This window comes from Scyliorhinus canicula, chromosome 8 (assembly GCF_902713615.1).
Source record: "Scyliorhinus canicula chromosome 8, sScyCan1.1, whole genome shotgun sequence".
In the NCBI taxonomy this organism is placed as follows: domain Eukaryota; kingdom Metazoa; phylum Chordata; class Chondrichthyes; order Carcharhiniformes; family Scyliorhinidae; genus Scyliorhinus; species Scyliorhinus canicula.
This window is the reverse complement of record NC_052153.1, coordinates 146,221,899-146,236,636: the sequence shown is the minus strand read 5'-3', so window position 1 is coordinate 146,236,636 and position 14,738 is coordinate 146,221,899. Positions and strand designations below refer to the sequence as shown.

Here is a 14,738-nt window from a genome sequence, read left to right as displayed (position 1 = left end):
GAGTCTGCTCCGCCATTAAATCATGGCTGATATTTTCTCATCCCCATTCTCCTGCCTTCTCCCCATAACCCCTGATCCCCTTATTAATCAAGAACCTATCTCTGTCTTAAAGACACTCACTGATTTGACCTCCACAACCTTCTGTGGCAAAGAGTTCCATAGATTCACCACCCTCTGGCTGAACAAATTCCTCCTCATCTCTGTTTTAAAGGATCGCCCCTTTAGTCTGAGATGGTGTCCTCTGGTTCTAGTTTTTCCTACAAGTGGAAACATCCTCTCCACGTCCACTCTCTCCAGGCCTCGTAGTATCCTCTAAGTTTCAATAAGATCCCCCCTCATCCTTCTAAACCCCAACAAGTACAGACCCAGAGTCATCAACCGTTCCTCATATGACAAGTTCTTCATTCCAGGGATCATTCTTGTGTACCTCCTCTGGACCCTTTCCAAGGCCAGCACATCCTTCCTTAGATACAGGGCTCAAAACTGCCCACAGTACTCCAAATGGGGTCTGAGCAGAGCCTTATACAGCCTCAGAAGTACCTCCCTGGTCTTGTATTCTAGCCCTCTTGACATGAATGCTAACATTGCATTTGCCTTCTGAACTGTCGACTGAACCTGCACGTTAACCGTAAAAGAATCGTGAACAAGGACTTCCAAATCCCTTTGTGCTTCTGATTTCTTAAGCATTCCCTCATTTAGAAAATAGCCTAAATTCCTCCTTCCAAAGTGCATATCTTCACACTTTTCCACATTGTATTTAATTTGTCACTTCATTGCCAACTCTCCTAGTGATGTGCCATCAATTGTACGAGAGACGAGTTGCTTTACAAAAGTTAGGCTTTAATAAACTAGAACTTAGCCCTGCAGTCGTCTACAATAAAATGGACGACCGCCGAACGTTTGACTATTTATACCTCGGCAAGGAGGCGCGGTTAACTCAGCCTCTTGACCAATCGGTCGAGAGGCACATGACCGACCAGGGCCAATGGTAAGCCGGTGTTCTGCCCCAATGGCAGACAGGTATGCAAATCATATCACCACACCTAGCTTGTCCAAATCTTTCTGCAGCCCTCTTGCTTCCTCAATACTACCTGTCCCTCTACTAATCTTTGTATCATCTGCAAACTTAGCAACAGTGCCTTCAGTTCCTTCTTCCAGATCATGAATGTATATTGTGAAAAGTTGTGGTCCCAGCCCAGACCCTGAGGCACACCACTAGTCACCGGCTGCCATCCTGAAAAAGACCAGTTTATCCCCACTCTCTGCCTTCTGCCAGTCAGCCAATCCTCTATCCATGCCAGGATCTTACCCTTAACACCATGGGCTTTTAACTTATTTAAGTCTCCTATGCGGCACCTTATCAAAGGCCTTCTGGAAATCTAAATAATCACGTCCACTGGTTCTCCTTTGTCTAACTTCCTTGTTACCTCCTCAAAGAACTCTAACAGATTTTTCAGACACGACCTCCTTTTGACAAAGGGAGCTTTGACAAAGAGTCATCGGACTCGAAACGTTAGCTCTTTTCTCTCCCTACAGATGCTGCCAGACTTGCTGAGATTTTCCAGCATTGTCCCTCCCTTTGACAAAGCTGTGCTGACTCAGTCCTATTGTACCACGCACTTCTAAGCACTTCGCAATCTCATCTTTAATAACAGACTCCAAAATCTTACCAATGACCGAAGTCAGGCTAACCGGCCTATAATTTCCAATCTTATCCTCCCTCCCTTCTTAAATAGTGGTGTTACATTAGCCACTTTCCAGTCCTCTGGGACCCTTCCTGCCTCCAGTGATTCCTGAAAGACCATCACCAATGCCTCCACAATTTCCTCAGCTATCTCTTTTAGGACCCTGGGGTGTAGTCCATCCGGTCCAGGTGAGTTAACCACCTTCAGACCTTTCAGTTTCCCCAGAACCTTCTCCTTAGTAATGGTCACTGCACCTACCTCTGCCACCTGGTTCTTCTGGAGCTCTGGCATCCCACTGGTCTCTCCCACCGTGAAGACTGATGCAAAGTAACTATTCAGTTCGTCTGCCATTTCTTTGTTTTATGTTATTACTTCTCCAGCCACTTTTTCCAGTGGTCCAATGTCTATTTTTGCCTCTCTCTTACCTTTTGAAATGAAAATCGCTTATTGTCACGAGTAGGCTTCAATTGAAGTTACTGTGAAAAGCCCCTAGTCACCACATTCCGGCGCCTGTTTGGGAAGGCTGTTACGGGAATCGAACCATGCTGCTGGTTTGCTTGGAAAATGAAGGCTAATGGCCCGTACGGGGATCGAACCCGCGACCTTGGCGTTATTAGCACCATGCTCTAACCAACTGAGCTAACCGGCCCGGAAAAAAACTCTTCCTATCTTCCTTTATATTATTAGCTAGCTTGCATTCATACTTCATCATCTCCCCCCTTATTGCTTTTTTAGTTGTCCTCTGCTCGCTTTTAAAGGCTTCCCAATCCTCTGGTTTCCCACTAATCCTCGCAACTTTGTATGCTTTTTCTTTAGCTTTTTATGCTGTTCTTGACATCCCTCTTCTGCCATGAATGCCTTGTCCTCCCCTTAGCATGTTCCTCCTCCTTGGGATGAATTTCTGTTGCGCCTCCCCAATAACCCCCAAAAACCCCTGCCATTGCTGTTTCACTGTGTTCCTTGCTAGGCTCCTTTTCCAATCAACTCTGGCCAGCTCCTCCCTCATGTCTTTGTAGTTACCCTTATTTAATTGTAATACCGTTACATCTGATTGCAGCTTCTCCCTCTCAAACTGTAGGGTAAATTCCATCATATTGTGGTCACTGCTCCCTAAGGGTTCCTTCACCTTAAGTTCCCTCATCAAGTCTGCCTCATTACACATCACCAAATCCAGAATTGCCTGTTCCCTCAAGTTGTCACAAGTTGCTCGAAAAAACATTTCTTAGACATTTCATATATTCCTTTTCTTGGAATACATTACCAACCTGATTTTCCCAGTCCACCTGCATATTGAAGTTCCCTATGATTATTGTAATATTGCCTTTTTTACATGACTTTTCTATCTCCTGATTTATATTCTGCCCCACATCCTGTTTCCTGCTAGGGGGCCAGTACATAACTCCCATCAGGGTCTTTTTACCTTTCGATTCCTCAACTCTACCCACAGAGATTCTATGCCTTCTGATCCTATATCGCTCCTTGCTATCGATTTAACTTCATTCCTTACTAACAATGCAACCCCGCCCCCTTTGCCCATCTGCCTGTCCTTTCGATAGGACATATATCCTTGGATATTTAGATCCCAGTCCTGATCCCCTTGCAGCCACGTCTCTGTGATGCCCACAACATCTTACCGGCCAATTTCAATTAGATTATTTGGTTATTTTTCAGTTGTCAATTTGCACAAGTTGGCTATCACATTTCCCATGTTACAACAGTATTTATCCTTCTTTGTTATCTGTAATAGAACTTTGGGATGCCCTGAGGTTCTGGAAGGCGCTATAAAAATGCATGTTTGTTCCATTTCTTTCATGGGGTCAGGTTTGAACTACATAGGGCAGGATTCTCCATTTGGGAGACTTAAGTGTTGACGCCAGGACTGAGTTGCATGTCGTTTGTGTTCCCTTTGGGAGTGCTATTTGGTAAGATAGTTAGGACATGCTAATGGGCCAACACTCTTCTGGCGCGAATTTAAAGCAAAAGATAAAATGAGTCAGTATATTTTCACTACCCTCCTGATTATAACATGGACACACACTTGTCCCATCCGCCAATTGAAATTGTAGAGTTTGAGTAACACTTGCTCCTTGCTCTGCAGTGTAACGGTTGCCACAGAATTCTGGATATATGTTTGCCCTCCAGATCATGCCTTCCTCTTGTAAAAATAGAAAATGTTGTAAAGCACTTAACAGGTCAAGGAAATAGTTAATGGTTCAGGTCGACCTTTGATTGGAACTGCCCGAAAAGATTTACCAGCCCGAGATTTGAAATAAGAGTGAGAATTTTCAAGGCATTGTTTTACAGAGAGCCATTGTAAATCAGTAAGAACAGAAGTGATGGGTAAACAGGACTTGGTGCAAGCAAGGCATGGATGAAACTTTCAGCAGCAGGTGAGGTGCGATGGAGTTGGACACTGTTACGGGGTTGGAAAGAGGCAATCTTAATAATGGCTGAGGCATGTGTTTGGAAGATCACCTCGGGGTCAAATATGACACCAAGATTTCAAACAGTCTGGTTCAACCTCGCACACTTCCATGGGGAGGCATTGATTTGTTGGCTTAAAAACAAACTTGGTGGTGGGGAACAAAATTTGTGAATTAGTTGGAGGAGTGGAGGAAATTTCTGCCTATCCAATACTAGATGTCAGACAAGCAGTCTCACTTAATTTAGAAATAGTGTGCCGAATAGGAACAGCTGCACCTGAAACAAACTCTGATACCTTCCAGTGCAGAAGACCTATTTCATTTTCACGTCAGAGGCGAGATGTTTCACACCCCTCAGGCCATTCCTCTGGCATATTACTGGGTTTCCAGATGCCTTTGTCAGTTTTTTCACGCTCTCCTGCCCCTCTGCTATTCTTCTGTGATCTTTGACACCTTCTGGATCCATTTTGTTTCTTAATTTGCCCAGAGGTCTTCCAAGGCAGTGTTTTGACCGAGTGTGGCATCAAGGTGGCGGAGCAAAGGTGAAGTAATTGGGAATTGGAGGGGTGGGGGTGATCTCTCCACTAGTTGGAGACAGAAATGCCAGGCTCAAAGGAAGATGGAGAGAATCATCTCAGGTCCAGGAAACCCTGGATCATCAATTTGCTACTTCCCTCCATCATAATGTCAGAAGTGGGGACGTTTGCTGATGATTGAACAATGTTCAGCACTGCTTGTAACTCCTCAGTGTCCATATGCAGCAAGATCGTGACACATTTTAATCTTGAGCTGATAAGTGACAAATAGCATTTGCACCATACAAATGACAGGCAATAACCATTTCCAGCAAGAGAGTATCTTACTATCGGCCCTTGACATTCAATGGCATTACCATTGCTAAATCCCCCACTATCAACATCCTTGGCTTTATCATTGACCAGAAACTGAACTGGACTGGGCAGCACGGTGGCGCACTGGTTAGCACTGTTGCCTCACAGCACCAGAGACCCGGGTTCGATTTCGACTTCGGGTGACTGTGTGGAGTTTGCACATTCTTCCCGTGTCTGCATGGGTTTCCTCCGGGTGCTCCGGTTTCCTCCCATTGTCCAAAGGTGTACAGGGTAGGTGCATTGGCTGTGCTAAATTGCCCCTCAGTAAGGTAATGGGGATAGGGTGGGGGATTGAGCCTAGGTGGGGTGCTCTTTCAGAGGGCCAGTGCCTACTCGATGGGCTGAGTGGCCGCCTTCTGCACTGTATTCTTCAAAAGAAATACTGTGGCTAAAAGAGATATTTGCAAATATTTGCATACATTTGCAAATATTTAACAAATATTTGCTTCCTCCACACTGACTTACAGTGGCAGCAGTGTGTACCATACGCAAGATGCGCTGCAGCAACACACCAAAGTTCCTTCAACAGTACTGTCCAAACCTGTGACCTCTACCACCTGGACGAACACGATCAGCAGGTGCGAGGGAATGCCAACACTGCATGTTCCCTTCCATGCCACACACTATTTTGATTTGGGCTGTTTAGTCATTTCTTCACTATCGCTGGGTCAAAGTCCTGGAACGTCCTGATAGCAATGTGAGTGTACCTACACCACACGGACTGCAGCCGTCCAGAAAGGCAATGCACTACCTTCTCGAGGACAATTAGTGATGGGAAATAAATACTGGTCTTCCCAACAATGCCCATATTCCATAAAAGAATGGAAAGAAATGATCTCCACTTTTTGCCTTCCAACAAAGTAGGTGAGAAATCTGAAGCCTCAGGGAAAGGGAAACTGTGCAGAGGAATGTTGTTGGAATTATTGAAAGACAGGAAAGCTAAATATATCATTTGAGTTAAAGTTTTTGGAATTTTTAAAAGATTTGTATTTGTTTACTATTCCTTTTCAGGGAAATGGACAACTAAAGTATCTTTTTTGAGTGATTTATGTGATTACGTTTGAAGTGACTGCTGGTTGTTCATTGTTTGATTTTAATGAAAAGGTTTTTACAATATTTTTAATGGAATGGTGTTTAATTGACTTAAATGTTCCATTCACTTAAAAGCATTTGCCATTCTTTGTACCATACAGTTAATTTTCTTCAGTGTTGCATTTGTTGCCCGACAGGCGAACATTAAATGCAAAACTTCCTAGTACATAGATAAATAGATGAAAAGGGGAGGACTCTTGCCCTATGACATTCTGGGTTCAGAGGAGGGACATTTGCAACTCCCGATATCCAGCCCCAGGTAAAGTAACTTAACCTTTCCCAATAGTATGTATTACACTTGCCAGGATATGATTGTCATTGATTTGATGTCTCACCTTCTCATAGTTTCTTCCAATATCTTTAACAGCGTTAAGAACTCAGCTATGTATTTTAATGTTGCCATTCTTTTATTTTCACAGTAACTTCATTGCAGTGAGCTCACTTGTGACAATAAAGATTATTATTATAATAGAACAAAACAAACCTTGAACTGCAGCCTTGGTTTGCATGTTGAGCTCACTTTTATTAACTGGCAATGGAGCATTTATAATGGAAAACAGGGAAATGGCAGTTAAACTAAGCAATTATTATTTTGTGTGTGTCTTCACAGGGAGATATATCACAATTCTCCCAGAAATATTAGGGAACCAAGGGACTAGTGGAAATGAGGAACTGAAATAAATTAGTATAAGTAAAGGGGTAATATTCGAAAATGAATTTGATTATAAAGGTTGATAAATCTCCTGGAATGGATGAATTGCATCCTAGAGTGTTGAAGGAGGTGACTAAAGAGATTGTGGATGCATTGTTGGCTATCTTTTATAACTCCATAGATTCCAGAAAGGTTCCTGAAGACTGGAAAGTAGCAAATATTACCCCACCATTTAAGATGGGAGGGAGAGAGAAAACAGAATTAAGACTTGCTAATTTTATGCCAGTAGGATGGAAAATGTTAGAATCTGTTCAATGTCAGAACTGGACACTTGGAAAGTAATGAAATGATTGAGAGAGTCAACATGGTTTATGAAAGGGAAATCATGTTTGACAAACCTGTTGGAGTTTTTTGAGGCTGTTACTTGTAGCACGATGTGGTGTATTTCAATTTTCAGAAGACTTTTGATTAAGTCCCACACAGGACGTTTGTGAACAAAATTAAAGCAGATGGGATTGGTGGTAATACACCAGTGTCAATGAGAATTGGTAAATCGACAGAATACAGAGCAGGAATAAATGGGTCGTTCTTAGGATGGCAGGCTGTTACTAGTGGGACATCACAGGGATCAGTGCTTGGGCAATAGCTATTTACAACTTCTATAAATTATTTCCATATTTGCTAATGACACAACACTAGGTGGGAATCTGAGTTGTGAGGAGGATGCAAGGAGACTTCAAGGGAATTTGGACAGGCTAAGTGAATGGGCAATAACAAGGCAGATGCAATATTATGAATAAGTGTGAAGTTATCTAATTTGTGAGAAAAAAACAGAAAGACAGAGTATTTCTTAAATGGGGAAAGGTTGAGAAGTGTTAATGTCCAAAGGGATCTGGGTGTCCTCGTTCATGAATCACGAAAAGCCAGCATGCAGGTGCAGCAAGCAATTGGGAAGATAAATGGTATATTGGCCTTTATCACAAGAGGATTTGAGTACAGGAGTAAAAATGTCTTGCTGCAATTGTATAGAGCCTTGGTGAGACCCCATTTGGAGTATTGTATACAGTTTTCATCTCCTTATTTAGGGAAAATATACTTACCGTAGAGGGAGTGCAATAGAGGGTCACCAGATTAATCCCAGGGATGGCTGGATTGTCGGGGAGGAGAGATTGGGCCCGGAATTCTCCCCCGCAGATTCTCGGGCGCCCGCGGGATTCCCGTTGAATGCGCCCCCCCCCCCCCGGCGATTCAAGTGGGTTACTCAGGTCCCACACAGGGACCTGGAAGGTGTTTCTACGGGGGCCGTCCTGGAGGTGGGGTGGGGGAATCCGACCCCGGGGGGGAGGCCTGGCGCACGATCGGGGCCTACCGATCGGTGGCCGGTCTGGTTCCGTGGGGGCCTATGTTCCTCCGCGCCAGGCCCCTGTAGGGCTCCTCCATATTGCCGAGGGGCCGGCGCAGAGAAGGAAACCCTCGCACATGCACGGAATCACGCCGGCCGCTCCCCGCATGTGCGAACTCGCACCGGCTGTTCCACGCTGGCTGGAGCTGCGGCGACCATTCCGACACCGACCTAGCCCCCTAGGAAGGGGCGCATTCCAGATTATCAAGGACCGTTGACGCCGGAGTGGTTGGCACCGCTTTTCACGCTGGCATGGGGACATAGCCCCATTATTGGAGAATCCCGCCCTGTGTCTGAATTCCCTTGAGTTTCAAATAATGAGGAGTGATCTCATTGAAACTGACAAAATTCCTGCAGGCTTGACAGGATCGATGAAGGTAGGATGTTTCCCCTGACTGCTGAATCTAAACCAGGGGACCTAATCTCAGATAAGAGGTAGACCATTTAAGATTGAGATGAGGAGGAATATCTTCACTCAAAGGGTGGTGAACCTTTGGAATTCACTCGCCCAGTGGGCTGTGGAAGCTCAATCATTGAGCATGTTCAAGACAGAAATCCATAGACATCTGGATATTAATGACATCAAGGGATATGGGAATACTGGGGAAAAATGGTGGAAGAGGTAGATGATCAGCCATGATCTGTTTGAAGGAGGGATAAGTTTGATGGGGTGAATGTCCTACTATTTTCTAAGAGTGTTCTGCCAATCAGAGTGCTGGCAGCTCAGGAGCTTTAGACATGCCACCACTACATGATGCCATGTGTAGTGTTTCTATCATGAGGGACAGAGCACATCACTGTTGAGGTAGCTTCAAAGCCAAGGTCTGGCCTTGCTGATCAAGGAGGGTGGGGCTGTTAAGGGTGCAGGGGTGGCCATTAGTGCGTGTGGGTTCCTCCAGTGGTGATGGACCACTCATTAAGGTGGACCCCTGGGAACCCACTGGCATTCTCCCCATTTGATGGCAGGTCCTCCTGATGTGAGCAAAGTGCTTGAAGATCATTATTTGGGCTGTAACTAAGGTTACCACTGCTGGCATTACATCATGAGCTTTGCCTGATGTCTTCCCCTGCTGTATTTCCAGCCATCCTGCCTCCCAGCCAGCCTCCAAAGGGGTGGGAAAATTCAGCTTCTCCTTTATGTTAAGAAGATAAATATAAAAATTTGAGGAAGGCCTGGAGAAAACTTGAAGTAAAAAGTGACCAGGTACCTTTAAAATCTGTACATTTACAAAACATGTGAGCAGAAGTAATGAAACTTATTTTATACAGCCTTTATGCATGGATGGTTGAATTAAAGTTTAGGCTGCAAGTTGCAGTATAATAGCTGATACTGGCTGTGATGTGCAGTCAGTAGAACCTTGTTGTAATTTTCTTTTGAAAAACATTTTATTGAAGGTGTTTTCAATGTAAACATAACTGAGAAATGCACAAGCCAACCGTGGCAACAGGAAACAAACCCCTCCCTCCCTACACACCCTTCAGCAAACACCCCCACTCACCCCGCTACCACCTAGCACACCCCCCCCCCCCCCCCCCCCCCCGATGACTTAATACTCCTTAAAGAAGTTGATAAACAGCTTCTACCTCGAGGTGAGCCCTTCCTCGGCTCCTCGAAGGGCAAACTTGATCTTTTCCAAATGCAGGAACTCTGCCAAATTGTTCACCCATATCCTTGCCTTCGGTGGCTCCGAGTCCCGTCAGCACACCAAAATCCGTCCCCAGGCTATCAGGGAGGCCTCTCTCCCCACCTGCTTCCCTGGATTCTCTGACACTCTAAATATTGCCACCCCCCGGACTCGGGCTATGTCTAGCCCCAAAATCTTTGACATTACATTGAAAATTCTTTCCAAAACACCCTCAACCTCGGACATGCCCAAAACATATACACACGATTCGCCGGTCCCCCTGCACACTGCCCGCACCTATCCTCCACCCCTGGAAAGAACCGACTCATTCTGGACACCGTCAATTGGGCACTGTGCACCACCTCAAATTGGATAAGGTCTGGTCTTGCACAGGAAGAGGATGCATTCACCCTCCGCGGAGCTTCACTCCATATTCCGTCCCCACCCAACTCCTCCCACTTGCGCCTCATATCCTCTCTTCATGAACTTCCCATGCATGTCCGTAACCCACCCCTCCCTTATTTCATCCTCGGACAGAAGTTTATCCTGCAACAACGGGGGCGGCAGCATCGGAAACAACAGCATTTCCTTCCTCACAAAGTCCTGAACCTGCAGATACCTGAACCCATTTCCCTTCAGTAACTGGTCCGTCCCCTCCAGATCTTCCAGGACTGAAAACTTCCCACCCACAAACAAAACCCTAAAATATTCTATTTCCATCTGCTTTCATACCGGAACCTCGCATCCAACCTCGCCACGTGACCTATGGTTATCCAAATCGGCGCCTACAGAGACATGGCTTCCAATCCAAAGTACTGCAAACACTGATTGAAAACCCTCAGTGCTCATACCACCACCGGGCTCGTGGAGAACCTGACCAGCGAGAACAGAAGGAACGCCAAACAGTGCCCTAAAGCTGGTTCCCTTACATGAGGCTGCGTCCATCCGCCCCCAAATCGAACACTCCTCCACCTCCCATTTCCTAACCATTGCAATATTAGCTGCCCAGTGGTAGTTCAACAAGCTCGGCAATACTACCACCCCCCCTCCACCCCCCGTTAATCCCTCTCCAAAAACACCTTCCTAACCTGCAGAGCTTTTCCTGTCCACTCAAACCTTCGGATCATCCCATTATTAACCTTCCTATAAAAGGACTTGGGCACAAAAACCGGGATGTTCTGAAACATAAATGGAAAATTCAGCAACGCCGTCATCTTTGCCGGCTGGACCTGCCCCGCCAATGACAAGGGCAACACATCCCACCTCTTTAGGTTCGCTTTCATTCTTTCCACCAGCCGCACCAAGTTCAACTTATGCAGCTGGGCCCAACTCCGTGTCACCTGAATCCCCAGGTGGTGAAAGCTCGTCCCCACCAACCAAAGTGGCAGTTCCCCTGAGCTCCTCTCTTGTCCCAGTGCACTAATTGGGAATACCTCGCTTTTCCCCATATTAAGCTTGTACCCTGGAAAACGGTCAAACTTCCCCAAAATTCCATAATCTTATATAGGCTCCCGACCGAATCCGATTTTGATTGATTGATTTGATTTGATTTATTGTCACATGTACCAAAGTACAAAGAAAAGTATTTTTCTGGGGCCGAGGGAATGTACACAGTACGTACATAGTAGACAAAAGAATAATCAACCGAAAGCATTGACAAATGGTAGATCGACAAACAGTGATTGGTTCCAGTGCAGAACAAGGGGTCAAACAAAAGAAATACATGAGCAAGAGCAGCATAGGGCGTTGTGAATAGTGTTCTTACAGGGAACAGATCAGTCTGAAGGGGAGTCGTTGAGGAGTCTTGTAGTTGTGGGGAAGAAGCTGTTCCTATGTCTGGAAAGTGCGAGTCTTCAGACTTCTACACCTTCTGCCTGATGTACAGCAGAAGATCATCATAATATTAAGCAAACCCCATATATTTGGCGACAACTGCTGCCCCTTCACAAACCCCGTTTGGTCCTCACCTATCACCCCGACATACAATCCTCTATTCGTATCGCCAACACCTTTGCCAAAACCTTTGCATCTACCTTCAACAGTGAGACTGGCCGGTACAATCCACACTGCTTCGGGTCCTTGTCCTTCTTTACAATGAGTGATGTCGAAGCCTGAGACAGAGTGGGGAGAAACGCACCATCGACTCATTATTCATCTCCACTAGCAGGGGCGACAGCTCCAACCCAAACTTCTTTAGAACTCGACTGGCACCCCATCCAGACCTGGGACCTTCCCTGTCTGCATTGACCCCACACACTGCATTACCTCCCTCAGCCCAATCAGGGCCCCAGTCCCTGCACCTTCACCTCCTCAACACTCGGGAACTCCAACCCATCTAAAAACTGCCTCATCCCATCACCCACACCAGAGGCTCTGAATCATACAATCTCCATTGAAAGACCTCAAAACCCCATTCATCCCCCTCTAGCTTTAATTATACCCTGTCCCTGTCGTCTCTCACCCTCCCAATTTCCCTTGCTGCCGTCTGCTTCCTCAACTGGTCTGCAAGCATCCTTCAACGATTATAACACAAATGCCAGAATTTAATGACCTAACAGTGGCATTCTTGCTCCCTCCTATCACAGAACTGGAGCATCGCATGAATTGAATTCATGATGCAAAAATGTGTTTTTTTAAATAAAATATCTTTACATTAAAACTTTCATAATACGCGGCACCATCACCAAATAAAATTGATGGATGCCTATTGCATTTTCGGTAAAGGGCATTTCAGTAAGTTTCTGTCTCAATCGTAATGTACCATCACTAATATCTGGAACTATCTGAATCCATTCTCTATCTGATACTGGTTTTCCTTGGAAGGCATTTGCTGTGTTTCAAGTGTTGTAATCTCCTGACGGTTTTCCCTTATAATCTTAACTTTACACTCAGTTTGCTCCGTTATAAAAAGCAGTTTTGCAGATTAATTTGTTGCGGGTGGACATTATTTGCATCCAAATTGAAAACAAACATTGAAATTTAACATTAAAATATTATAATTACTGTTCATTTTTGATGCAAATTGTGTCCATTAGTTCAGAAGGATTTCTATGTTCAAGATATTAAACTTAAAAAAAAACTAATGGCAATGATGTCTCGCTGATTGTTGTTATATTTTATTCAAAAAAATCTTAATTTTCTTTAGTGCCGTTACCTCAACATAATACCATGACTGAGATGGCTGGAACATGCCATAAATGGTTGTGTGAATCGTTTTGACTTGAAGCTTTTATTTCTTCAAAATTGTAAAAACACTGAATCAATTTATGTTTACATTTCAGGTTAGCACTGTACGTATATGAATATCTACTCCATGTAGGAGCACAAAAATCAGCACAAACATTTTTATCAGAGGTGAGCCTTCCTTCAAACGTATGTACTTATGGCTTTGTTTTGTTATAAATTTTCAATCTTGTGGACTTTTAGATTCTACCTTCTTTAATGAACTGGTTAAAATATATCTTAAATAGGACTTCTATTCTGTATACAATATAAATCACATGTGCATGCTATTTATATTTGTGAAAGTAAGTATGAATAATTTTAAAACCTTATGGGTTGAGGTCGACATTAGCAGGATTTCTAATATCCTATTTTCAAATAGGAGATGGCTCTGAATTTTGATTATTTCATATGGAACTTCCTCCCTAAATCGCCCACCTGATGAAGGAGCAACGCTCCGAAAGCTAGTGATTCCAAACAAACCTGTTGGACTTCAACCCGTTGTTGTAAGACTTCTTACTGTGCTCACATCTAACATGTCAGTGTGGTATAAAATCACATTTTTAAGTTAGTGAGTGGCTGGATATATTTTGGACATTAGTTTGATTATTCTTTTTCTACCTTCCAATTATCTCTAATTCGGCCTCTTAAGCATTCCATTGCTCCACCACTGGTGGCCACGCTTTCAGTTGCCTTGGACTAAAGCTCTTGAATTCCCTCTCTACACCTCTCTGCCTCTCCAGGCTGCTTTCATTCTTTAAGACACTCCTCAAAAATTACCTTTTTTGACCAAGCTTTTCATCATCTGACCTAATGACTCTTGGTGTGGCTTGGCATCAAACTTTGGGCAGAATTCGCACCCACCCCCAACTTTCTGGCGGCGGAGGCAGCTCATCATTGGCTGCCAACTGGATCATCCGGTCCTGATGATACCTACGCTGTTTTGTGTGGCTTGCCCATCCCACCGCGCGGGGTGGTCAGCTGGGACAAGAAGGTCCCACTGGCGGGAAGGGGCGGAAACTCCCACTTTGTTTCTAATTCTCCTGTGAAGTAACTTGGGAAGTTTAATTGCATTATAAAGCGTGATGCGTAAATACAAGTTGTTGTTGTAAACATACATTACACCTGTCCGTACATCGCTGTGATCTGAATTTATATTTTAGATACGATGGGAGAAAAACATTACATTAGGAGAACCACCAGGATTCTTACATTCGTGGTGGTGGTAAGTTTATTTTAATAATAAATTAATATATCTAATATGTTCCTTCCAGTACTTTGAAATGACGTTTAGAGCTGAATACATTAAATGATTTTAACGTTACTTTGTGATTTTCAAAAAATTATCCTCATGCTCCAAATGTCTTGTTGCGGTGTTAAAAATGCCCCAAATAAAAACAAAGTGCTGGAACTACTCAGCAGGTCTGGCAGTATCTGGGGAGATGGAAATCGAGTTAACATTTTGAGTCGAATATGACTCTTCTTCAGATGCTGCCGGACTTGCTGAGTATTTCCAGGACTTTCTGTTTCTGTCTCAGATTTCCAGCATATTTTGCTTTTGTATTAAAAATGCCCATCTGTTTTCCCGCTTTAAATACATGATACAAATGTAGTATTCCACTTTGTGTGGATTCTCGATACAGCTTGTGCATGCATTGTCAACTGAGTTGTTTGCGTATGTTGGCAACATACTTGTTTTGATAATGGTGTGTATCAGACAGATATTTACACTGTAATAACAGCTGCC

At 44.2% G+C, this 14,738-nt stretch overlaps 1 protein-coding gene and 1 non-coding gene across 2 annotated transcripts in view; one reads left to right on the top strand and one right to left on the bottom strand.

Annotated features, from left to right (window-relative positions):
* LOC119969926 (single-stranded DNA-binding protein 3-like) overlaps positions 1-14,738 on the top strand; it is a 483,574-nt gene that overhangs the window by 130,430 nt on the left and 338,406 nt on the right. The window contains exons 2-3 of the mRNA XM_038803895.1: positions 13,051-13,123; positions 14,155-14,216. Of these exons, the coding sequence (XP_038659823.1) occupies positions 13,051-13,123; positions 14,155-14,216 (135 nt within the window). The remainder of the gene's footprint in view (positions 1-13,050; positions 13,124-14,154; positions 14,217-14,738) is intronic.
* Positions 2,261-2,334, bottom strand: trnai-aau. Its single transcript has one exon. It is a non-coding gene; the product is annotated as a tRNA-Ile (tRNA).